Source organism: Anguilla rostrata, chromosome 2, assembly GCF_018555375.3.
Source record: "Anguilla rostrata isolate EN2019 chromosome 2, ASM1855537v3, whole genome shotgun sequence".
In the NCBI taxonomy this organism is placed as follows: Eukaryota; Metazoa; Chordata; class Actinopteri; order Anguilliformes; family Anguillidae; genus Anguilla; species Anguilla rostrata.
In genome coordinates this window covers 25,828,852-25,855,628 of record NC_057934.1, presented here as the reverse complement: position 1 = coordinate 25,855,628, position 26,777 = coordinate 25,828,852, and the positions used below count along the sequence as shown (strand labels likewise).

Here is a 26,777-nt window from a genome sequence, read left to right as displayed (position 1 = left end):
AGGCCTTTTTCTACATTTAAAATGTCAGACTTTCAGTGAAACAAAATAATAGCATGATAACAATAAAATGTACACTTTTAAAATAATTTTATATCATTCATCCTTTTCTAACTCAAACAGGGTAGGGCATCTTATCTTCAGCTGCAATATCGTGAATTGTAGACCAACCGTGGCTCAGTTTTTACTGTAATTTTATAGTTGTCAAAACAATGATCTTTTCGCTGCAGTAAGAATCATTAGGCTATTTAAAAAAATTTTTTTACCGGTCATGGCTATTGGTCAAGGCTATTAAATCTATCAGTCATATTTGCTTGTTGTATTTAGCTGTTTGTTTTTTCCATGGCAAACATATATAACGAGAAACGTGTAAACACACAGCGTTTTAAATGACAAACGTCTATGCTCATACTATAGGTGAAAATATATGGTGGGAAAGGTGCCCCAACAGATTGTAAGTAATTCCGTCCACGCGATCCACAATGGCAATTTTTATTTTCTGTTGCTAAATACTTTTCCCACTTTTGCGAGACATTCTCATCCAGTACAACAATCAAAACAAAACTCCACCAACACATCTTACCATTGGACGTTTTTTTAATAAATGCATTACGCAATGGCTTCAAACATTTAAATGTTTAAGTACAAGTAAAGTTCTTGTCCATTAAACAGATGAAACTATTAAGAATGTTGTACATTGTAAATATAACACAAGTTGCATGCACATATTTATAATTTGACAGGATATTGCTGTATAGCCCACAGACACAGGTCTTCATGATATGTTAAGCATCAAATAAGAATTCATTTAAGTATAGATAATAAAAATTAAAATAATACAATTTGAAGAACACATATACAATCCTTACAATCGAGAACTATGAAGATTTACAGAGTGAAACATGAAAATGAACATTTGGACTACTTACATAGATAAAGTTAACTGGAACATGGATGGAGTCTTCACGGAAGTTATTGAAGACATGTTTGACAGACCCGCTTCTATTTGGGTAAAGCTTAGCCTATTCAAAAGTGTCCCCCTCATAGGTGTCCGTCCTTGCTGCAGTTTATGCCATGTTTTCCATTCTCTGTCCATTCTTTTTCCTCATTTATCCAGAAGACTATTTTCACAATGTTTTCTTCATATATGTGAGTAATACAGATTCGAGACAACAAATGTTGTTTCTTGCATCTGTTGCGACTTGAACACGTACACATAGGCAAGCTGCAACGAGAGAAAAAAAAGTTTGAACAAAATGTCTGCAAAGAAAGGGCATTTCCTTTAAATGTTATTTTCTTAAATTATTGCCTATTCACTAATTTAGGACGATGGAAGTGATAGCAAGCCGTTTAAGTTCACTAATGACTAAAAGGGACCCGTGACTTGTGTTTTTATTCTCGCTGCTTTATGTAGGCACATACACGGATATACAATATACAATCTAATTAACTAAGAAGAGAATAACATTTAAATAAAGAGTTCCTTGGAATAAATAATACATTGACATTAATACAATCTTTGTTCCAACAAGGCATTTTTGGACAGACAGCAAATACAGAATTCATAACTATAATTTATTTGGTGCTACAGAAGTCTAGACCTGTCTCTCAAATGTTCTTTCAGAATACTACAGAAATGAACCACCCTCGAATTACAAATTAAGGCCGTCCTATTGAAATGTTTCCTATGACCAGTGACGTCGTGTTCCTATTATTTTGAAATTGAAGCCAGTTCAGCCAAATGGTATCTCGTTGGTACTTAAACAAAGAAGAAGATATTCAGACTCAAAATAAGGCGACGGGTACGTCAGGAATACACCAAGATGAATACACTGTCATATTATTGTTACCGAAGACTCGCATTCACAGGACTGAATAACACACATGGGAATGCCATGATCAATGCATAATTGCAAACACTTGCTAAGCTGAAATCAAAGCGCTATACTCTCGCAGGACTTGTTGCGAAAGCACATATCTTTTCTTGTCACGTATTTTATTCGTAGAATAGCCTATGTATAATTTGGCGATTTCACTCAATTTAAAGATTGACCGAAATCTAAAACTAAAGGATATATTTACGAAATGCCACGTAAGCAAATTACATGGCATAAGTAAGAAATACACATGGATCCAAACACAGAAAAGTTTCGAAAGTCTATTAAGATTTCAGAAATATAAAAACGACAAACGTTACCAATTGAAATGCACTCGACAGAAAACATGCGTGCAAAGTCAATTGCCTATATATTTAATTAAAAAAAAAAAGATATAAAATTATTTAGTGCTTCAAACATAGGCTATTGATCACTGTGGGCTTCAAAGCTATTGCATTTTCGGGACATAATTCCTTAACTATTGGTATGCATACCGCACACGAAAGAAATGCGTAAAACGCTTTTAGTCCCAGCGTGATTCAAATTTCCTGATCTTATTGGAAAGGGAGGAAAAACGGCGAAAAACGGTTCAGCTCTCTGGATTGAGTTGAGGTATACGGCGCGTGCAATCAAAACCCCCTCATGGGGGCTATTTTGCTATCATAGACGCATGCGATTGGTCCACCTCTGATCAGATGGTATAGTTCCCCTCTGCCCCACACTGGCACCTCGCCACCCCCCTTCAGCAAAAACCCAATCTCCGATAAACTACTAATAGCTAAACCACTTGGACTATAAAACACAACAAATCATAATCCCTGGAAAAGAACGGTGCACTCCCAATGAGTTCCTATTTTGTAAACTCAACTTTCCCTGTGACTCTGCCCGGCGGACAGGAGTCTTTCTTGGGACAGATACCGTTATACTCCTCCGGATACACGGATCCTTTAAGACACTATCCCACCGCCGCCTATGGAGCTACCAATGTGCAAGACAAGGCTTACCCGTCCTCTTATTATCAGCAAGCGAGCGGTGCCTACGGTCGGACCAGTACTACCGGTGCATGCGACTATTCGACGGCCAGTTTTTACAGAGAAAAAGACGCCGCCTGTGCGCTTTCAAGTTTAGAAGAGCACTCGCTCGTTTTAAACCAGGATCAGCGTAAATCAGACTGCCCGGGACAGAATAAAAGCATATTCACTGATGGCGACGAAATGAAGTCTTCTGCCCCGGTCTACCCCTGGATGCAAAGGATGAATTCGTGCAATGGTGAGTCCGCCTCTCCTGTCATTGTCTGTGGTTTGTATGATGTCTTTTTGTTTGGTTGCTGCGCGTGATATCATGACTATTCAGCAGCGAGTGACTCTTATCTCACTGTAAAGTGCCAGGGAACTTTAGTGGAAAAAGAGTGTCGCCCTGGCAGTCAGCTCACAGGCTAGAGGGAGCCTGCCCAAAGCAAGGTTTGTATCGTCCATATTTACTGTTTTCCCTCTGGTTTTATTTTAATGCTTAGTGTTTCATAGAAATCTTAAAAGGAAATGCACATCAAAGACAAATATGGGAGGATATGTTCATGGATTGACTTATTGGTTTTTACGAAATTTGTACATCCGCGTTTAGGCACGTATCGAACATACTGAAAATATGATAACTCAATATTAATATAATAATACATTACATGCTTACAATACCTCAGAGTTGTTGGAATATGAAAAATAACAAAATATAACGAAAATGAGAAAAAACATTGGTAATAAATTCGAAAGGCTATTTTGCTATGACTTCTAAAAATATTATTGGCTCTCTGCTGCTTTTACTGCTTCTCTCCCATTAATGTACTATTTTAAGTGCTGTATCTTTACTATAAAAGGAAGAAAAAAACACACCAAATGTTTAGATTTATTATTTGTTGAGTTAAATTGATATCCATTAGTGCTATACATAAAAGGTAGGTACATCCGCTAATGCACATATTACAAATCAATAGGAAACTCGTTATTTTTTAAATGTCGAGGTGTCTCATCGGAGGTTGTTAGAAGTATAGTCAAAATAGTTTTTTTATTTAGAAAACGTGACTTTGGATGATAAGGTGGGATCCAGTTAATTCCCTCATTCAACATTATACAACGAATTATTATTATTATTATTATTATTATTATTTGTAGTAGTAGTAATAGCAGGAGTAGTAGCAATAGAGTTGCATCATCAGTACAACAACAACCAACGGCCCCTATGATTATTTGAAGAATAATCAAAATCGTAATCATGTTAATTTTAATAAATTGGTTATTTCAATCGTTGGTCTACAGTTCCTGTTGGACATGACCTTGGTTTTTCCTGTCTGCAAAGTTGTCATGCCACGGGAATAAATGGCTTGTCATTGCTTAACTTTCTTTCCCCTTTCATTGTTTGACAGGAACCTTCGGCAACACTGGCCGCAGGGGTCGTCAGACATACACCCGATATCAGACACTGGAGTTGGAGAAAGAGTTCCATTTTAACAGGTATTTGACCAGACGGCGTCGAATCGAGATTGCGCACGCCCTATGCCTGACTGAACGGCAGATAAAGATATGGTTCCAGAACCGACGGATGAAGTGGAAAAAAGAAAATAAACTGATCAACTCTTCACAATCCAACGCAGAAGAGGAGGAAGACAAGAGGACAGAATGACGACAAAGATGCAATAATAATAATAATAATAATAATAATAATAATAATAATAATGGATGCAGATAAACTCGAAATAAAATCAAGATTTTTTCCCGTTATTTGCACCGGTGAAGTTGTGTTTCGTAAGTTTGCTGTAGCATTCCAGTTGTCCTCCCTACTATATATATATATATATATATATATATATATATATATTCCGTGAAACCGATTTCCTGATTGTGTCTTGTATTCTCATTTAGAATTTTTCTCCCATGACGTATATTGTCGTGCTCAAGAAGACTATTTCAAATATATGTCATGTTCGTGTTCTTGTTTAAATTGTAAAAATTAAAAAAGCCAATTCTTTGCATGATTAAATTGCATATTTCTTTCGTAAGTTAAATACCTGGGGTCTAGATGTGACTTTATTTATAGTTTAAGGACAACCAATCTACTGAAACAGAGCTACCTAGACTAGCTCAGAAGCATATATTTTATTAACTTTATACGTGGTTGTGTTTGTAGCTTTGTCACGAGAGCTATATAAAGGAAGAATCCCTCAGTAAACATGTCTCAACTTGTTAATCTGTCATATTTTAAAGCGAAGCTGGTCTACGTCTGTTGTATCATGGACATTTATTCAGACAACACCTGAGGGCGGTGCCACTGTGAAAAATCACATTTCATTTCCAGTTATGTCCAAATAAATTGTCTTACTGAGATTATTACATGTCTCTGTTAATTATGCTGTCATAATTGGAATGTGCACGTGTGGATATACAAAAAAGTTAGCTAAGCAAAAGACAAAAGAGATTAATACATTTTATAAAAAGATGTATACTGTTTTCCTGCATTATTCGTTACAGCCATATGTGAGTGTGAGTGTGTGTGGAAAGTGTGTGTGTGTGTGTGTGTGTGTGGGGGGGGGGGGGGGGGGGGGGGAGTTGGTGCGGCGGGGCTTGGGAGTATGATCATACAGGTATGTACAAACTTACTGACTATCACTCAGGGCTGGTGAGCTCCTGACCGTTTTAATGTAATTTGATGCATTCTACTTTTTGGGAATCCATGAATCCAAAAGCCCCACGGAGTAATTTTTAGCCTGCATTTCGACCAGCCAAACTTATGGCCAAAAGAGAAAGTGACCTTTCTACGTCGGGCCTTTATCTTTGTTTCCAAATGTATGAAGTAGCGCTGCCATTTTACGTTTTTGTGGATGGTTTCAGGTGTAACCCCCCCCCCCCCCCACAGATCAATCATGTATCCTCATTTTTTCTAAGACATTTTTTAAACATTGTATATTCGACTGTTTAGCAGGAAAGCACATACTTCGCACAGACAATAAGAAAAACAGTTAATGCATGCGTTAGCCTAATTCTTATACTTTATTGCATAATTAATAATAGTTCAAATGCATGTGTAATAAAAAAATAACAGACACATTTGGACCATTGCGCTCTCACAGGCCAACTGTTACATTTCATGACGATATTTAAATATCAATAAGAACCCCCGCCACCATCTCCTGCCCATGCTTGCTTTTTTTTTTTTTTTAATTAACGGGGGTTGAACGTTTTCAGTTTTTCGCAAACACACACACACACACACACACACACACATATATATATATATATATATATATATGCATACTTTATTAAAAAATGTTTATATACATATGCAATATATACACATATTTGTTTCCCCAAAATAAACGAGCCACAAACAACATGAATCTGCATTTGCTTAGAATCCAAAATAGTTTTGTTGTTCTGTCCATCATATATGGTTTAGTTTGTCGAGTCAGGATGATACCAACATTTTCCACCTTTCTCTCCTTGTATTAACTTCGAAACATGCAAATAAATATTTTGTCAAAAAGAACGTTGATCAGTTAACATTATACAGTCCATATTTATAGGACTATAATATAATATATTTATTAACCTACATATAGGTTCTCGTTATGCATACCATAGTACCTCTTCGGGCTACTACCTGTTGCCCTGACTTCGAAATATGTGGCATCATTTAAAATCTGTATCCTATTCATGTGTGTGCTATTGTTCATTTTTTTTCATATCCATCGATTTATTATTATTATTATTATTATTATTATTATTATTATTATTGCTTCTTTACATTTGGCTTATCTAAGATCACCTGAACCATCAAAGTGTGTATGAACGTTGAACTAATATAATTCACATTCATTGTCCTCATATTAATTTTCCATTATTTAACTATATATCACGTGTTATTTGCTATTATTTATTCACATAAATATGACAATGTTTCGATACCATCAATGATAAACACAATAACGAGGATTAAATATGTCTTTTCATGATATGAAAAGGCAGCAACCAAAACGAAATTGTATCTTTCTTTTCTGCAATAAGTTTAATTCCCAGTAGGTGACGCTCTCTGCCAACGAGGAGCACAACCGTGCAATAGGGAGGAACACATTGACTTCAGCCTAACGATTCCCATCTCGTCATCATTTGTAACCATAGAGCATGAATTACCTCTTGAAGTCATCAGTGAGAATTTACGACTGGTCAACAAAAGCACGTGATTCTAAAACGCACCCCCACCCCCATATTTGGCCGCATACATAGCAAAAACGAAGTACAGTGCATTGCTATAATTCATTAATACATCATAAATCGTGAAGCTCGGCGTTATAACGACTAAGATCTACAAATCAAGCCCTCTAAAACAACCTAAATGAGCTCTTACTTTGTAAACTCGTTCTCAGGGCGCTACCCAAATGGCCCCGACTATCAGTTACTAAATTATGGAAGTAACGGCAGCGCTATGAACGGCTCGTACAGGGACTCCGCCACCATGCACTCGGGCTCTTACGGCTACAACTACAATGGTATGGACCTCAGCGTCAATCGTTCAACAACCAGCAGCCACTTTGGGGCTGTTGGGGATGGCTCCCGGGGTTTCCAGTCTCCGGCCCCGGAGACTCGGTTCAGACAGCCTTCTAGTTGTTCGCTCTCATCTCCCGAGTCCCTGCCCTGCGCAAACAGCGAGAAACTGGGACCCAAAAGCTCTTCTCCCCCTTCTGACCAGAGCACTACCACTGCCAGCAATAACCACACCAACAACAACAGCACACATTTCACAGAATTAGACGAGACCAGCGCTTCTTCTGAGACGGAGGAAGGCACCCACAGAAGCAACAACACCCATCCGCGGACACAGCAACAAGAATCTACCGCAAGCTCCACAACAGCATCGACCGATGGGCAAGCGCCACAAATATTCCCTTGGATGCGGAAGCTACATATTAACCATGGTATATATACCGTATTGTTGTTTTGTTCTATCGATTAGACTGTGCGTTGTTCCATGTTTATCTGTTACAGCCAGAAGAAGCCTTTTATTTTAGACTGTCTCTGGAAAGCGCCATAAATCTTTCAAGTGTTGCCTTGTGAACTATAATAGGGAAGAGAACGAGACAAGAGGGCAAAAGGCAGGGAGACAGTGAAGTTTTTATTCTCCTGAAAACTTCGCTTTATTACATGTACTTGTTTACTCCAAGAAAATAAAACTAGCAATAAAAAAGAATCAATGGCAAAACAGCTGAAAAGGTGTGGGCTGTGAAGTGAGGACTAGCTTTGAGCTATAGACTAATTCAACTAAAATGTGGCAAATGTTAAAGTCAGGAGTGAGAAATTAAATATGAAATAAACAGAGTTGGTGTAGATGCACCTGAAAACAAAAACAAGCGAGTAAAATCTGTGAAGTAACGTTTAAGTTGTATTTTCCCTCAACACTTTGGTAGTTTTGCCTTGCTGTTATTCCGTACATGCATGAATAATACGACGTTGTTCATGTTCTGTTTTATAGTACAATGACTATTCCTCGTCTCCTCACGTTAATGGTTATTCCTACGTTTTGTCCATGCTATTCAGATATGACTGGACCAGACGGGAAAAGGGCCCGAACTGCGTACACCCGCTACCAGACACTAGAGCTGGAAAAAGAATTCCATTTCAATAGATATCTAACCCGAAGGAGGAGAATAGAGATAGCCCATGCGCTGTGTCTCTCGGAACGGCAAATTAAGATCTGGTTCCAGAATCGGAGGATGAAATGGAAGAAGGACAATAAGCTGAAAAGTATGAGTCTTGCTACTGCAGGTAGCGCTTTCCAGCCCTGATTTCACCCAAGTAAGGATGTGGGGAGAAATAAACATGAGTAAAAACAAAACACTATTCCTGAGTACTGTACAGCGCGGCACCTTTCTGCATGTTGTTGGTGTTTTAGACAATTTAAAATTCTTCTGTGGTACTGCTAACACACAACTTGTGTTTATTTGTTGTCGTTGTTTTTATTAGCTACTATGATAGATATCATTTGAAAAAAAGAAATGAAAAAAAAAAAACTCATAAACGCTCTCAGATGCCCGTTGTTATTGTTATATCGTTTGTGTAAAGTGCTGTACTGAAGCTTTCTTGAAAGTTAGCATGTTTCAAGTGAGCTCGTAAATGTTATAACTTATTTACAATCTATAACAACTGTACAGTTTTAAGTTTACGGTTTAGAGGCTCCTTTGCCATGTAACGAAATAAATCAAGCTTCACTTGTGGCTGATGCACTGCTCTTGCAGGAGCCTCAGTGTGTCACACATTCTGGTTATTTTATGCTATATTCCTCTGAAGCCTTTTCATTTGACACTGTCATGTGTTCAGATCGTTCATTTATTTTTTTGAAAAAAGAAAAGAAATGCAAAGAAAATCAACACTAGCTTCCTTGTGTCCGTCCATGCGTGTGTATAATTCTATTCAAATGGCAAGTGTATATTATTGGATCATTTTTATGTTCCAGATAGGATGTATATATTTGACATTTTTTAATGTGACCGAAAGGCTATGTGTAGTGGGCAGAGTTAATGATGAACGTTCTGTGGAGGAAAATGGCAACTTGTCACGTCGGACTGCCTGTAAGCATTTTGCCAATAATCTCTTTGTATTTTTTGTAGCTTATCTTGGACGAATAATAATAATAATAATAATAATAATAATAATAATAATAATAATAATAAAGTTTGTCTTAGACTGTGTTGCAAAACAGAAGTTGTATTTATCTGCCCTCTGGTCTTTTACTGTCATAACCCCATGTAGGCTTCCCACAGAACCGCAATAATAGCACGGTGAATGCAAGTATTTGACCTAGGCTATATGATAAATAATATTAAATATAGGCTGCATTTTGATGTCAAGTAACAGGCCTTTTTCAACGTGTTAAACTGTAGCATATAGCGGCGAGTTCAAATACCGACAAAGCACACACTTACACAAAATGAAACATTACTTCATAAAATGAATTACAAATGCGATATTTACCACGATTTCGTGCACACTGTTAACCCTCAAATGTATTCTAATAAGTTCGGTCTCTTATGATAGAAAGGTTATACCCTGAAATGTGCAACTTCACGGAAAAGCGTCTATAAATCGTTAATAGAACCGCACGCTGATAAACAAGCAGGTCATGCACACGGTTTACTATTTTTCAATTCTTGGTAGCCTATATAAGCAACCATCTGTGGCGAATGTGTTATTTCTTGAAATGCCTCTCATATTATTTAGTATATCCATTATTTTTAATAAACAAACTTTGAACTTGTAAACTTACCAATTAATCCCCCTTGTAATGATACTTCACAGGTTACTTTTGAAAAGCTGAGGAGCGGTTCTGCCAAGTAGGCTAACTGTGGCACTGCCTTGCGTTGCTTTGGTTTAAAATTTGCTTTGCCAAACTATACCAAAAGTAGCTATGACATTTACATGTCAAATGGATGAGGTTTTTATCTCGAAGTTCGATCGTAAAAATCGCCCAGGCCATTGTGAGATACCCCTCACTGGCTCTCAAAAGTCACGTGGGGTCCATAAAGTTAGTTTTATGGTTTTGGGGAGTTGACAATGTACTATATATTTCACATTCTAGAATGTAAGTGACGGTTTAACTGCTTCGAAGGGATTTTAAAGGGTCAGTGACGACTGAACACATTGCAGAGCCAGTCCCAGGCCTTTTGTCTTTCTATGGGTACTTTCACTGTCTGCTCCTCTTTTTTACCGGTCCGAATTATTCGAACGTGGAAACCCGTATAGGTCCAGGAACCTTTTCAACTCAAAGTAAGTTCAGCCACTCTACTGTTTAAACTGACTTGTGACTGTATTTATGCAAAAGGGAGGGTCTTCAGTTGTGGTGTCATTATCGATAACCAGTTTGACTCTGATAGTTCCGAGTTCATTGCAATGATGGTCAGTCCTTCGACTTCTGAACATTTTACAATGAGCAATAGTGTCATATAGTGTAAAGACCCTGGTATAAAGGCCTGTATGTTGTATGTATGTATGTATGTATAAATGCCGGCAAATGGGCAAAGTATGTACTTTGTGTATGCATAATCATCATCCAGTGTAAGATAAGATAAATGTTAATATGTGTGTATGTGTGTGTCTGTGTGTCTTTTAAAACAAGTTTCTGTAAATATGTATATCAAGTAAAAACCTAGGGTGGGGTTAGCCATTTATCTTTTATTGGTATTCAGTAATTGTGTGTTTGCAGGTTTGTAATTAAATGAAATCAATTGCTTCAAGTGACATGCAAACTTATGATATGATAAGGCAGTGAAATATGCGTATAACAGAAAAGTCATTTCATTAGTTCAGTTTAATGCAAATGTCGAAATTTAAGCCTACAGTTGTAAAAAAGTGGAACCAGAATGCAATCAGTGTCGTCAAAATTGTGGCTGAAGCCTGGAGAAGTGTTCCCCATAATGACAACTTTATACTGTAATAATACTTTTATTGTAGGCTGTTGCAAGCCACACATAATGAGGCCAACTTGAACTTAACTGTACAAAGTTTGGACCCGCTCCCAAAAATACAACTGAACAAAACAACAAAAATATTAATGTTGTGCTGACAATTTCTTCCCATGGATCTTTGGATAAAAACCGCCATAAAATCTATACATCTTTACTGATGGAGAAAGGCCAAAACCGAGAAATCTGGTTCTCGTTGTTGCATATTAAAAATTCTCAGAAAAGAATGGGTCATTTTTTAAGTTAATCACATTGATCGAAGCCTGAAAAGGAAATACACTGCATTCATATACACCTAAAAAGGTACATGTAACCTTTCATTATTGTTTATTACCTGAATTAAAAGTCCTCCTTTAAATACTATATATGCATTCAAATCTAACACGATCTTGCTTAAATCAGGAAACCTATTAAAGCTGCACTGCTCAGTACGCTCTTCCAGCTAATTCTGACTCATGTCAAGCAACGGGTTACATAGGAGTAATATTTTATAGCACTGTTCAAGCCATGTAAACAAACATAAGAAAACAAGTCGTGTGGACAATACTATTCTATGTTTAAGAACTGAAATAATACTGTTTTTACGCACGCACGCACGCACAAACACACACACACACACACAGCATGGTTCTTTTTATTAAGCACCCTAAAAATCACCAAATAGACATTCTGTTCTTTCTGTATAGCAATAAACAATTGTACTCCGTAAACTATCGAACCTGATGCGTTTTACACGTGGCTGAAGAGATGAGAAATGAGAAATAGTGATATTTCAATTTAACCTATACTCGCTATGACTTGCATCTGATGGCTGACTTTCATAAAATACACCGCAGGCTTTCAATAAAATGTAAGCGCTAACTGAGTAAACAAAACATACATGGACTTGCATTTACAACGACGATTTCAATATCTAAACATTTGTGACAGTGCATTTAAACACAGGTTGATTTTGTATGATATGAATATTACGAATGTTACGTATATTGTTCATGTGTATTCGTACATGTTAACACTTGTGATATAACAGTTAAAGATGTCATGTCACTTGAAATAGTTGATTTTATAAAGTTACTATTGTCCTTTAAGGTGTAGTTTTTGCAGTGTTTAGTTGTTTTTTTCTCTTTTTTGAACCTTTTCCCCGATTATTTTTTCTTTTTTCTGCCACACAGAATGAGGAAGTTTCAGGGGTAAACAGGAAAGCAAAGTTCAGACTGCGAAGACAGGCGAGGGCTTCCATTTCATTTTTCTTCGGCTTCCTTTCTTTAATTATACAGTCAGCGACTTTTTACCCCTATTCTGACCTTCTGTACGAGACGCCTTTCCTTTTAAAGGTGTAGCTACTTAGCCCTCAAGGTAATCTAAAAAAGTTTTATTTTACTATAAAATGTTTGTTTCCCATGCACGTGAAACATTGAACACACATGCACATATATGTGGACACACACACACGCACACACACACTCTTTCTCTCTCTCTCTCTCTCTCTCTCTCTCGCACGCACACACACGCATACACACGCGTGCGCGACACACACAACTAAGCGACTCTTTTCTACTTTTAAATGTGAGTGTGTGTGGTTTGAGTGTAATGAATGCTAGATTTTCCTGTGTTCTGAAGTGAATTGTACATATTTAAAATGAAACCTAACAAATGAGATGGGATATAATAACGACTGTGCCTGTCATTACACCCAACTTTGCACATGCATTTGCCAGTGTGAAGTCGAGACACGATGGATACAGCAAGGTCAAATTTCAGGGTATGTATAAGCTTGATGGTGCTTATTAACGGCACTTTTGTTTTGCAAAGCCTGTACGTGGGTGATACAGTTTGTATTGCATGTTTTTCAGCTTACAAAACAAATTTGGAAACACTTCTAGTTTTCTTGGAACTGGCCCGAAACATTTTAGCGTAACGCTTCCGAACGATTAAATAGCCATTTTAGCGGTGTAATGCGTTTTGCATATTGATAGGGGTAATCTGTGCGCGGATCTCATCAATAATTCATAGGGATGGGATCGTCGCGAGGTCAGCAGACGAGCACTGCGGAGTCTTCTGCGCCCAGGAGCAGGTTGACTGCCTGTAATACAGCGAGTTTTCACACTCATTTACAAAAATCTTGTGATGTTTCTACGTCTAAAGATTAGAGCCTTTATTTTCTAATCCATGAATCTGGTTGCCCTGCTCTTCCCTTTCGCCGAAAGGCTCTCCAAAGGAGGCATGGAAAGATATATTTAATTTAATTTAGTTTATTCAAACGCGTGCAAAGTATGCCAACATTTTGCTGCATCTGCTAAAGAAAAATCTGAATAACTTCGAAACTTAATAATTGTTGTTTGCCTTTCGAACTCGGGATGATAATTTTTTCATCTCTTGAATGCCTTTAGACTGGGAGCCGGAGTGTCAAGTCTTGATTTTACATGTGCATAGTATTTGTTTCGTGTGTGTTTTTCAAATATTAGCAGTCCTACGTACTTCATTAAGTGGGGGTCTGTATTAAAATATGTGTCAGAAAATGCCATTTAAACTGTATAAATGATCGAATACTTGCCCTGTCAATTATTTATGATCTTATCTAATTAATAAACAACTTAAATTAATACTCAAACAGCATGTCATCTGAAGTTAATTAACATTTTTAATGTTCTCTAAGGCATGAACCGGCAGGTGGTATATAGGCCCACTTTTTCATGTTTAATGTTGAATTAGATTGCTTAAAACTCACTTTATGGAAATGCTTATCCCTAAATACGTTCTGTGAATATTACTCCTTCGTATTATTTATAAAACAATCTGCTAAATTCAAAATAAGCTATTTAATGCATTTTGTATTGTATTTTTTTATTTTGTGCAAGTTGAATGTATATTCTGCAACAGCAGACATATTAACTCGATAATATATGTTTATCCTACAACGGGTACGAATACTAATTGTAATTATAATACTAACACTAATGCTAGAAGTAGACCTATGCATTGAAAAAGTAATCGATTTATTTCTAATAACTAATTGATATCGCATGATGTTCAGTCTAATATTAAGTTATTAACCATAATACATGAAGCGATAATATATTTTAAATCTGAGCTTTATTCATTTTCACAATAGGGTGTTTTTCCTCCGGAGGTTATGCGAGCTATTCCAGCGTCAGAAATGTTGGTAAAGACTATGAATTTCCAACACAACTACTGGAAACATAAGTGAAAGATGTCCATGACCACAGTTCTTTGACTTTGAGTTCGGCTGACAACACATTTAATTTTAAAAATAATATATATATATTTTTTTAAATGGCCAAACGTGTTTTCACAAGCTTTTCAGCTGACTCTTTAAAAAGTCGAATAGGCCCACAATACATACTATATATCGCCAAAAGATTCAAATAGCAAAAAGATTTGGAAAAAAAAAAGAATCTGGCAGACTGCAACGCTACCTTGTCACCAGCAGAGCCCGCTTTAGACCAAGTTCATAGTCACGCTGTGAGCTGCGAAAGCAACTGGTTTACTCAATTATTGTCGCAGACCTTCCGCCCATGTTATTTACGTTGTGTCATTCCATTCGACATTTCAACAGTCAACATCCACATACACACAACCAGGAGAAAGCAAAGCCTTAGAATCAGTAAATATGAATGTTTTCCCAGTTTAATTAAAACAATCTCTCTCTCTCTCTCTCCCTCTCTCTCTCTCTCTCGGCATTTGTGTTGCCAAAGCAGCGGTACAAGATACAACTATATACAATGAATACTAGATTATGAATTAGTTAATAAAAAATTAAAATTAAAAAATGATTAAGAAGCATATTCTATCATCATCAGGTGTATAATTGAATTGGGAACATTTTTGTGTCATTTTTGGGTAGAATGTTTTGGCGAATTTGGTACATTCCACCAGAAAGTGTTTTTCTGTTTCAGTTTTGATGCCTTTGCATTGTTGGCACAATCTTCTTTTTTCCGGCAACCATGATTTTCTATGCCTGCCAGTCTCTGTGGCTAGATGGTGCTCGCTGAGTCTGTACCTCGTCAAGGTGATTCTCAGTTTTTTTTCAGTAACTGTGGTCAGATAGTTCGCTTCAGTGTACTGTAGTCTTTTTAGGGCCAAATAACATTTCATTTTACTTTGCGATTTTGTTTTGGTTTCTCAGTAAGTTATATAATTCTGTATCAGCTGTGTTGCAATTTGATTTATTCTAATTATGTTTGTAGTTTTGTTCTGATTCTGAGCAGGTGAGGTGTTAGTATGTGTTAGTTCTCTCTCAGTGACAATATAGAAACATTGAAGGTGTATCTAGTCTTGTTAGGACGGCCATGCAGGCTGAGGGGTCAAAGAGTTGAGGGTCAAAAGTTTACGTCGTGACTCTGTGGACTTCTAGAGCAATTGCTGGATGTCAATGGCAGAGCGAGAGGGAGGAAAATAAATAGAAAGGACGGGTCGGGAGAAGGTCTCTATCTTTCTTAAAACGAGAGATTACAGGGAAGCAAGGGAATCACTGGACCGACCGTCATAGTGTAACTAGCGACTCTGCTACGGGAAATAAATTTTAAAAAATGGACCGAAAGAGCGCACAAGAAATGTTCGCCTGTGCATTAGGGTTCTCTCATCAATGCTGTTTCCTCTGATGATTTATCATATTTTAGAAAATATAAAAGTAAATATTCAAAGTATATGAACATTGCAATTAAATATTAATACAACAAAATGTTTTTTTTTTTTTTTTTTTTAAATGTCAGTACTCTGAGTCTGACAGGGTTCACAGAGCGACTAGTGCCTGTAAAAAAATATTTTCAGAATTCACAGGCAGGAACACACACACACACACAAATACAAGTACATGTACACACTCATCAGAATTAAAATATAGTTAACTTGGTCTGAAGGAGAAAGATAAAGCATCTTGTGGAACTGTTTTTTGATCTTAATTCATGTTACAGAAAATGGAAGAGGGGGTACACGATACCAAAATCTAATCAAATAAACGCGAAACACCTCCTATAGAGACACCAGCATTAGTACTATTCCGACATCAGGTGAAATCTATTTAGTAATGAGTTTCATTTCGAATGTGTTTTTTTTCGAATACGAGCAGGTGTCGTTCTTTAAGATGCTATTGTTATCAGGGAAGTATTAAAAGTCCAGTCCAAATAACAAGGAAGGAGAAGAACAAAGGACCCTGAGGTCCTGAAGTATATAATTCTCCATCATTCTTCCTTATCGCATCACCTCCCCCGTCCCCGTTATCTGCAACAGCCATCAGATTTATCCTATTTGCCATCTACAGAATTTTCCCCCCTGTTATCTGATTTTCCTTCCAAAATCGTATGTGTTTTCTAGGGCCTGAAGACAAAAGGGGGTGGCCTGCTATGCTAATTTAGTATATATATATATATATATATATATATATATATATATATATATATATATAATTTTGATTGCCTTGCTCCATACACGCACGTCACATAGCTGTTCGCCTGGAAAATGAAGATGATTTTGATTACATCAGTTTAATTCCAGTCCCTACATTACGGTTTTTACAGCGCTGCATTCTATTCTATTTCTTGCTTTTAGTCTATGTGTGGAAAACGCTAGTGGTTTATTTGCAAGCAAGTGGCAGATACAAACATGGCAGATAATTAAAGGTAGAATTAGCACCCAGCTCCATTAAAACAAAACATAAAAAACACGTTTTCAGGAAATTTACAAAGGGGCGTTTCACATGGTGTTAATTTTTATGTCAGTTATTCTTACATATTGTAAAATAGCATTGAATGTAACGAGCTCTGCCAGTCGCGCTCAAAATCGGCATACCTGTAGCCTTATGGACAGCGTGTTAAAACTGTATTGCACCGTGTCTTCTTACATAGGTGTTGCTATGAAATTGATAGGATCGTGTCTAGCCAATTAATTGCTATTTATTTTTGCACATGTAGGCCTAGTTACTGACGCCTCAAAGACCGTCAGTCAGGCAAATACAGAAATACATGGTATGTATATTACTTATCTTCTTGTACTTATTACTACAATTGTTGTATTTGTTGTTTTTAATTAAAATATATATGAAAAGGAGGAAGATGAACAGACACAACTATTCCTTTGTGCATAGATTACAATAGCACCCATTCCCTTGAAGTTTGCAATATGTGTGTATTATTATATATATATATATATATATATATATATATTATATATATATATATATATATATATATATACATGGTATATTCTAATGTTGCATAACGACGTCAAAAATTTAACGAATTCAAGTTTAGTGATCATGTAGACCCATGAAAGAAGGTGAGAAACAATCAGAGGATAATTATTAAAAAAAAAAAAAAAAAAACACTTTCCAGTTGGAGTTCATCCAGAGGTCACTGAATTAATGTCGATTCCATTGTAACCTGTACCGTTGCCGGGCAGACCATTGCCGTGCATTGTAATATATGGACGCATATGGTTCAAAACGATTATAACAACTCGATTTATCTTCTCGCTTGCTTTTGTAATTAAATCACACAACTTACCATAGAATATTAACAATTGAGTGCTCGCTCTCTAATGTCTTTCAAGATAAAGATTATTTTTTAGAAATACGTTGGTTTATATGCGTAAACTGAAAGAAAAACAGTAATATGTTTTAAACACACATACAGGCAGGAAATAGAGAGAGAGAGAGAGAGAGAGAGAGAGAGAGAGAGAGGGAGGGAGAGAGAGGGAGAGAGAGAGCATTTCGTCGTGGATTTGCTATGTCAATTTCTAAAATGCTCATTACGCACACATAACGTAGCACGCACCAAATCACCATATACACGAGCTATCCGTTTCACACCAGTTTAAATATCTATTTTAATTTGGCCTAATAACAAAGAGAAGGTGTGAAATTTTAACTGAGCACTTTAGCTCCGACAGCTTGATTAATAAATATTTGTGCAACAAAGAAACGAAGAAATAAGCTGTGCTTGATCTGACTCTCCGGCTCGGTGTCTATCTTGAATGAATTCCCCTTCCTAGTCGTTTTTCTTCAAAGTAATGACCTGAGCACAATTCAATATGACCGAGCAAGTTATGCATGCATTACTATAGAAGTTGCAAGGGGGAAAGACCCGGCGAAGGGGTGAAACGCAGGTCAGCGCGTCTAACAAATATTAAAATGTACTGGGGCTCGTGACACGCCTAGTTGTTTAACAAAGACTGCCAAAGTATTAGATTAATACGAAAACTTGCGAGTTCACAACAAAATGCTTAGGAGGACCGATGGTTTGTCACATTCAGAGTTGTGGTGGACTATTGTGTGTTTTTAAGATGTATTGTGGAGACAACGGGCGTAGCACTGAAGAGAACGCACATTGTCGCTGCTGCAAGGTTAAAGCGACAATGGCGGGGCTGCACTCGTTGGACTGATGAAGTTGGTATCGTGCTGTGTTTTATCTTACAATTTCCTACTCTTATGGTTATATATCCACCGAAGGTAGTCTGATGCATCGTTCGGTTTTATGGGCGTATTTAAATTATCTACGAGTCTGTTATGAGTTAAGTCGCAAGGTAGTCTGAGATGGATTTTTGTGCGCTAAAGGTATCACGGTGAGGTCATGGGCTCAACCTGTGGCGCGAGAGAAAGAAATGGTTAAACCGCTCCTTATGAGGATTAAGAAAGGATTTGAAGCATTATTAATCGAAGACGGACCGCCTAAATGTGTACAGGCTGAGAAGGCGGAAGAGGCGAGGTGAAATGTGCAAGGCTGTGCAGAGGAGCAAAGTAAGTGAATATTAGCGCAACATTTACATATTGCATTCTTCTAAAGCTTATCATCAAAGTCTCTACAGCAGGTGCTCGCCTGGACCACGTGTTCGGAACTGCGGCAGGTCCGTCAGTATCCCGAAGTCATGAGTGTAATATATTTTGCCTTGGGTGTATCCATAATCCGATTACTTAATGTATGCTCATTTGTATATATGTCTCTCTTTTGTTATTATATATAACTTTCGTTTTCATTTTATTTTTGGGCTTTTCGATGATGCCTTCACTTTAGAAGTGATATGATCCCATATCGGTAATACTATTTGGAAATTATGGTTAGGGGGTGATTGCAAGGTCGGGAACTCCAGGGGGTGAAAGGGTGAAAGCTGGGTGTGATTGTGCTGGTGAACTTTCCCCTCAGGTTTAAAAAGAGACCCGTTACCTTTCACTAAAGACAAGAGTTTGAGGCATACGTCCATACTCGCCTGATTGTGACTATTCGGTCTACGAGGTGTCTGATAAAATAGTAGACTTATGGATAGATGTAGGCTAAGTTGCTTGCCAGGACATAAACAGCGACGTAGAGAGCTGGCCAAACTGGTAAAATTTAAACTACGACTTGAAAACAACTGTCCGCCTAACAGGACAGGGCTCGAATATTCGAACAGGCCGTACTTCTCATGCAAACGCTGGGGGTCCTCGTGATTTTGTGACTTTCGGTTTATCAAAGCATATTCTGAAAATAACAGTAATAAATATATTGAAACTGACAAATGATTGTGCCGTTCGTGGTCATATGATTAATTCGACTTAACGTTTTTCGTTCCTACAAAATATTGTTTTGCGTTTTCTAATCAAGATTATGTTCTGACAGACTAAACAAATAAATGTGATCTAATATAGTACGTTGTTCTTGTGTAGCATTGTTGCTTTCCGATGCTGTTGTTTTGCAACCTCAAAATATATTAATGTGAAATATTCCTAATTTTGTACTTATATTATTAGCGAGGTACAATTTACAAAAGGAACGATTTGATCTATATTCGATAGTAAACGCAAAGAAGTTTAGGTTTCAATACATTATTAAAAATAATTCTAGATCACGACCAATGACTGTTTACATTTAGGTGAAGTATAAGTATAAGTCTATTTTACTGGGAAGACATATATGGTAAATTAACGTATTTAAATGTTTGATTCTGTTATAGCAACATTGTTCAACTTCAACGCATAATAAATGATTTTGTTGTGGACTCGCTCAAGGATTAAAAATGGCCTTGTTTATTGAAAGGTTAGGGTTTGCGGGTTATTTTGCAACCGTGTATTCATATAGACACACGTTAATGCATTTTTAAAAATCAAAATATATGACTTGACTGGGTACTGTTCTTTTGTTCAGAAATATCTACAGACATTGCTTACATTTTATAATGTTTTATAATACGACTTTTACAATAGATGCTTGAATGCTCAGTGTGTATAATATATCCTATAGTGTGAATGACATTGGTACATTGAAAATAATTTACCGCAGGACACTCTTGATTGCCCATAAGAAGAATAATATGGTTGTTTTAAATGTATGATTTGTCAGTGAGCGGTAGAAGTTTTTTTCGAGGCAACCTAAACGGATTACATAAGGTGTGTATTACTGGCTCAGGAGAGAGAATCGAAAGAAGTGAAATAATGACATTTCAATTAAATATGAATGAAAATATAGGCAAAATGCTTGCTGTTAGTGAGAAGTAGCAGAAAAGGTCGCACATTTTCTTTTTTTGCTTTGATGATGCGAAACGTTTCTCAGTTCTTCTTGCTTTTATATTTTATTGTTTTATTGTACCACAACATCCAGGATATAGGCGCGTTTAATTGGAGCTGAGGGGTGCTGTGAACTAATACGACCCGCCACAAACCGCAAATGTGTTCTTGCCATTTATCCATCACCATCGAATCTGCCCTTCTCTCTTTTATTATATTGTAAATTTTCTTTGAATATTTCATGTTTCAGGAAAAACATCGCCCACATTATCCAGAGAGGACCAACTATTTATACACCTATTTGCTGTAAAAAAGCTTTGTAGACGCGCTATTTAAACACGATGGCCAAAAGGACATTTTATTTGGAGATGATTCGTTTCCTGCTTTCGGTGTGAATCACATTTGGGGCGACAAACCGCCGTCTAAATCGTCTAAATGAACGAAAATGAATTAGATTGATTTGCGTATGTGTAGGTTATGTATATCCACTAGTAGTATATCTAGCACTTTAAATGAAAATTTGACACACTCACTCACACACACAACATATATATGAGAGTCAAATGTTCAACTAAAATGCTCAAGATATACTACTAATACATATGCAGAGAGCTTACTGGAATTTGCTTCTGTTGAACTGTCACTGTCTTGAACTGAGCAAAGGTGCGCAACTTCGTCAGATGCCAGAGATTACCTGTCATCTATATATACCCTGTAGATCCGAATTTGTGTGAAAAGACACTCGGTCACAAATTCGTGTCTAGGGGAGTATGTAGTTGATATAAACGCTACGCCACTATGGAAGCAGAAGATGAGCACAATTCATTTCAAATTTCTAATGACTAATCACTATCCACTCAACAACAATGGACGGAATAAAATTATGGAACGAAAACTCTGGTTCAGCTTATTTTTGGTCAGAGAAGTGTGCTACTTATTAGCTCATACTTTCATTTGAGTTGTCATTTGAGTTGTTTAGGGCGGGAAGTTTTTTTAATCGCCTACATTTGTGTATTTCTTAAGTTTGGGAGGATGGAAATGAGGATGGGTTTGAATTTCTGTTGAGATTTCGGTGGAAATTTTGTGATTCAGAATTAGACGATGGCATATGTTTTCAGTTAACGCAATTGCCACTAACATAATACTAAATATGCTTGAATTCGCACGTGTATGCTACCTGAGCCATCCCCAGTTATACAGTTACATACGTTATGTGCATTAGCTATGTTTCCATGCAAGATGTGCAAATTGGCCGCCAATGAGATTTGCGCAGCCTTTTCGAGTTGCTTGATTGCAGGATTGCCTTGATGCAAAGGTCTAACTGTGATTTAGGAGGTCTGGTAGCCAGAATTAGTTGATGAATTTTTTATCGATCCTAAACAAGCCCAGATTTATCTCTGACAGGGTTTGGCGTGCGCTGCACACTCCAGATTCTTCTTTCACTTCTATTTATTCAGAGCGTAGCCGATACAACACTGCATTACATTACATTGCCATGCATCTATTTTCATGAACACGAGCCAAAATCTATCCAAATTAAAATGTTTTTACTGGAAAGCTGATAAGCAACACCCCCTGCTCTTGCGACGTTTAAAGATTTAAGGGGAAAGGGGAGACGACCTCATATGAGCAGACCTTGTATCGTTGCCGTGTGAGTTTCTTTTATATTGGTATTGTTATGATTTAGCCGATTAATAGAGCGAATGCCAGTAGATGGCAACTGTGTAGCTAATACACTAACAATACAAACTATGCAAAAATGATGTTTCGAGAGTAATATGCCGAATCCCATTTCCTTATCCGGGAATCGTTGGGATCCACGCCATTGGCTCCCGGTGTCACATGGAATTTTAACTTTGTTCACTTGACAGAAAGTAGGAGGGTTTTACGAAACAGGAAAACGAGTAAAGGGATAGAAATAAATTTTAGTATATTTTTGTGTGCAATTCAAAGAAATTAATGGCCATGAGTTCCTTTTTGATCAACTCCAACTATGTGGATCCGAAGTTTCCACCATGCGAGGAATATTCACAGAATGATTACCTACCCAGCCACTCTCCGGACTACTACAGCACTCGTAGGCGAGAGAATGCTTTTCAGCATGAGCCGATGTACCACCAGCGGTCGGGTTGCAGCGACTCGCCTTATTCCTCGTGTCAGGGTCCCGGGGAGCCCGCGGTGATGTCTCCAAGGGGTCACGTCCTCTCCTCTGCCGGACTCCCAACCCCTCTTCCCGAGCCAAACCATCATTGTGGTTCCGTACCCCCGAGCCCTCCGCCAGTTTGTGTCCAAAACTCCATCAACCAAACCACGTCTTCGTCCAGTTCATGCAAACAGCCTGTAGTTTACCCTTGGATGAAGAAAGTGCACGTAAACATTGGTAAGTGTCTCTAACTTTTACTCTGGGTCTTCATCGCGTTTATTCTAACAGTGATGGTGAGCTGAGTGTCCGGTGTTAAATCTTTACGCCCGTTGTGAAGTAGCCCTTGGTAGAGATTTACGATCGGCTGTTTGTAGGGCAGTATAATTACATCCGCAATAAATTTTTATTGCACTCGTTGGCCAAGTACCTTTGAAGTCTATGCAACCTTAGCTTTGAAATTTCTTCCAGGAATCCCTCTTTTTGTGGAAGGCTTTTTACGACTCTGGTAACCCATAAGATAACTATTATGTTTTTATAATTCGAATTTAAGTGGTTGGATGTATAAATGTGCGTCGTCTTCCGTCACTTTTTTGTTGTTCGGGGGAAGTTAGTGGATTTCAGCTAAATATAAAATAAAAATTCCAATAAAGGTGGCAACACAACTAATACGTTTATAAAATTAGTAGGGCCAGTTCAAGAGTATTTTCGAGCTTGGTGCTTAATAATAAATGACACAGAAACAACTTCAAATTGTCCTTAATGCAGCCACCAGCTAATACTAGGCTGTACCGTACGTAATCCCATTGCCGTAAGTGTCAGCGTTTAAGGACATGTTGCTGAATATTTGCTTTTTCCCTTGTTTGCATAAAAATGAAATGCTAATATCATACGAAATCTCTCTCTCTCTCCCTCTCTCTCTCTCTCTCTCTCTCTCTCTATATATATATATATATATATATATATATATATATATATATATTATATAATATTGTATGTATATATATATATATATATGTGTGTGTGTGTGGGTGGGGGGGGGGGGGGGGGGTAATGATTCTCACCGAGATTTTGGTATTTACGTATTCATATATATTTCTGATGGAATATTTATTATCTTTGTCTGCATTGCATGGTCCCTGTCAAATAATTAAAACGTTTCATTGTTGTATTTTTCCATACAGTGAACCCAAATTACTCAGGGGGGGAACCCAAGCGGTCTCGGACAGCCTACACGAGACAGCAGGTCCTGGAGCTTGAGAAGGAGTTCCACTACAACCGCTATCTGACCCGTAGGCGTAGAGTGGAGATCGCACACACTCTCTGTCTTTCTGAGCGCCAAATCAAAATATGGTTTCAGAACCGACGGATGAAGTGGAAAAAAGACCACAAGCTGCCAAACACCAAAATCAGGTCCACCGCCTCCTCGGGTACAAATTCGAGCAGCAGCCAGGTGCTTGGGAACTCTCAGACCCGAACCAGTGGGCCATCACCAAGCCTATAGCCTCACCGCCCATCCAAATGCACTCGTTAGACTTCAATTTTTGGAAGGGCGCATACATATCGCATTTTTCACTTCGTTTAGTGAAGGGAATTTTAAATTGTGGGAGATAAGAGAAAATTAGATTTTTTATTTATAAATAAAAGGGGGAGAAGACACAAGTCCAAACAAGCACGGATATGCTTTCTGTGTCCCCCTACTTCTTTGTCCCTCTTTCCTCCCTGCTCCTCCTCCATTAAACAGAAGGCAGCAGACAGTAGTTTTCAGATTTGGTGAAGATGGATCCGTATTTCATCTTTAATCATGCCAAACTCGGCCCCATTTGTCATGTTTACTCTGTGGTACAAAGGATGAACCGTAGGCCTGCCATTACCTCGACGTCCAACGTTGTCTTTAATAAATGAGCCCCCATTTCGTCAAGGAGGGGTCTTTTTCACTTCTAATTCTCCACTATTTAAACAGTCCAAAATAAACGATTGCCTCCACAAATTATGTTTTGAACAGGTTTTGGATTTTTTGACGTTTAGCATTCAAAACAAAACGAAGCAAAAGACTGTGATTGCCATTTGTACTTCGCATTTTGACTTTTGGACGTTGCTTTATTTAAACGCTGGAATGTATGTATTAAGACTGGGGTCGGGTGCGGGTGCAGATTATTGACACCAAAGTCTGAAACAATAGCATTATTTAGAAAATAAGTGTTCAATAGCCAAATTCCGTGAAGAACAATGCATTTTATAAGCAGCACTAAGTAATATATTTAATTACCTCAGTTGTGATATTTGTCTTCATTTATGGTCGATTGGATGACTTTGTTTTATGATTTGTCTTGCAACTTTCAGTTCTTATGCATTTTTATTTAATCAATACATGTTTGTCCGGGATTTAAAAGAGCAATGTGCGTATCTGCATAACTGAAGCATGTGTGCTTTATTTTCTCCCTGTCCTTCCATTATTTCAACACATAGGCACACGTTCTCTCCCTTATTTCTCACTTTTGACTGTTTCTTTTTTTAATCCCTCGTTACATTCCAGTCCAGCCGCTACATAATAAATGTAATTTTTGTCTTCTCTATTTGTAGGTCGTTGTTTTCATCTTGTTCTCTGTGTATCTGCACATTAATATTTGTAAATAGTTATAGAAATGAATAAAAAGAAAGAAAGAAGAAAATAATTCTTATTCCCTCCGCGTGTCCTTTCTTCTGTCCGTCCGCACGTGCAGTAGTAATGAGGCTATTCCGGAGTTGTTGCACTAATGGTAAACAATTTATTATGCAAACAAGAATTTTGTTCCCCCTTTCATAACAAAATTCGTTTACTCTGACTGTATACCTTAAATACCGCTGCCTCTGTTTAATGATTTATATTTTATGGACAATAATAATCCTGGTACATTAGGTCTTGTAATCTCGTTTTATTCCACGCTCCCCCTATTTAACGGTGCTTGCTCCTACAGTGTAGTGATGATGAGAAAAGAGTGCAGGGGGGGGGGGGGGGAATTCTTGAAGTTTAATAGTTGTGAAGGGCTTTTAGCACATTAATGACTATAATTTTTGCACAGCTGTTTCTTCGTGTTTGCAGGTTTAGTGTGTATTTTTATTCTACGAAAGACCGGTGCCATAGCTCAAACCCTGACAACCAAATAGATAATCAAGAAGACAAATGGCTTCTTTTGTAAGGTGCAGTTCTTGTATTAATTTTCATTTCTTTCTTAGAACAAGTATCGAAAATATATAACAAGAGAAAATATCATTCCAGTTGCAGAGTGAAACTTTAAACAGAAATACAGTCCAAATTGGTCGGCAAGAATTCCACGGCGTAGAGATTTTCTATTACTCCATGGTTGCTGAAATCACTGAAAACCGATGCTCTGTTCATTTGTTGGCTCCTCTCTGCTTTTTATGAGGTGCACTGAGAAACAATAGAGGCCTACCACAAGCCTCATAAGCTCCAATGTGGTATACACATAAACACTATATTCTAGCAAAGGTGAATCAGGCTCATAAATGTTGGTTTACTTAAAAAAGATTGATAAAACCCATTGGAGTTTTTATTTTGACAAAATGTAGTATTGGACATGTAAAAAAAGAACGAACATACGTATGTTGCCTTTGGATACTACTTATGAGTAGCCAGGTGAAAAACTTGACTTTTATTATTATATAATTCAAAGTGTCCGGAACAGCATGTTTGTATAAATGATTTCAGCTACGAGGATTTGCGCTCACGAAACCACACAAGCAGACCGCAATCCCCGCTTGTGAAATAAA

The 26,777-nt window shown here is 37.5% G+C and overlaps 4 protein-coding genes and 1 long non-coding RNA gene across 7 annotated transcripts in view; 4 read left to right on the top strand and 1 right to left on the bottom strand.

The window, feature by feature from the left end:
* The window catches only part of LOC135247675 (homeobox protein Hox-B3a-like), a 53,247-nt gene that overhangs the window by 3,471 nt on the left and 22,999 nt on the right, over positions 1 to 26,777 (top strand). The window lies entirely within an intron of this gene.
* LOC135247680 (uncharacterized) lies at positions 474 to 23,055 on the bottom strand. Of its 2 annotated transcripts, none has more exons than XR_010328266.1 (2): positions 22,914 to 23,055; positions 474 to 1,222 (listed from the first exon to the last, which is right to left on the bottom strand). It is a non-coding gene; the product is annotated as an uncharacterized LOC135247680 (long non-coding RNA). The 2 variants fall into 2 exon arrangements; XR_010328267.1 differs by lacking the exon at positions 22,914 to 23,055 and adding an exon at positions 10,179 to 10,704.
* Positions 2,525 to 5,251, top strand: hoxb6b (homeobox B6b). 2 transcript variants are annotated; one of them, XM_064321419.1, is made up of 3 exons: positions 2,525 to 3,143; positions 3,257 to 3,334; positions 4,291 to 5,251. In XM_064321419.1, exons 1-3 carry the CDS (start codon positions 2,717 to 2,719, stop codon positions 4,545 to 4,547), a joined length of 762 nt encoding a protein of 253 aa, XP_064177489.1. In that variant the 5' UTR covers positions 2,525 to 2,716; the 3' UTR covers positions 4,548 to 5,251. The 2 variants fall into 2 exon arrangements, with proteins under 2 accessions (XP_064177489.1, XP_064177490.1); XM_064321420.1 differs by lacking the exon at positions 3,257 to 3,334 and having other exon boundaries at positions 2,614 to 3,143.
* On the top strand, positions 7,179 to 9,189 carry hoxb5b (homeobox B5b). Its single transcript, XM_064321418.1, has 2 exons — positions 7,179 to 7,833; positions 8,453 to 9,189. Exons 1-2 carry the CDS (start codon positions 7,254 to 7,256, stop codon positions 8,698 to 8,700), a joined length of 828 nt encoding a protein of 275 aa, XP_064177488.1. The 5' UTR covers positions 7,179 to 7,253; the 3' UTR covers positions 8,701 to 9,189.
* LOC135247679 (homeobox protein Hox-B4a-like) lies at positions 21,648 to 26,777 on the top strand. Its single transcript, XM_064321421.1, has 2 exons — positions 21,648 to 23,246; positions 24,191 to 26,777. Exons 1-2 carry the CDS (start codon positions 22,826 to 22,828, stop codon positions 24,508 to 24,510), a joined length of 741 nt encoding a protein of 246 aa, XP_064177491.1. The 5' UTR covers positions 21,648 to 22,825; the 3' UTR covers positions 24,511 to 26,777.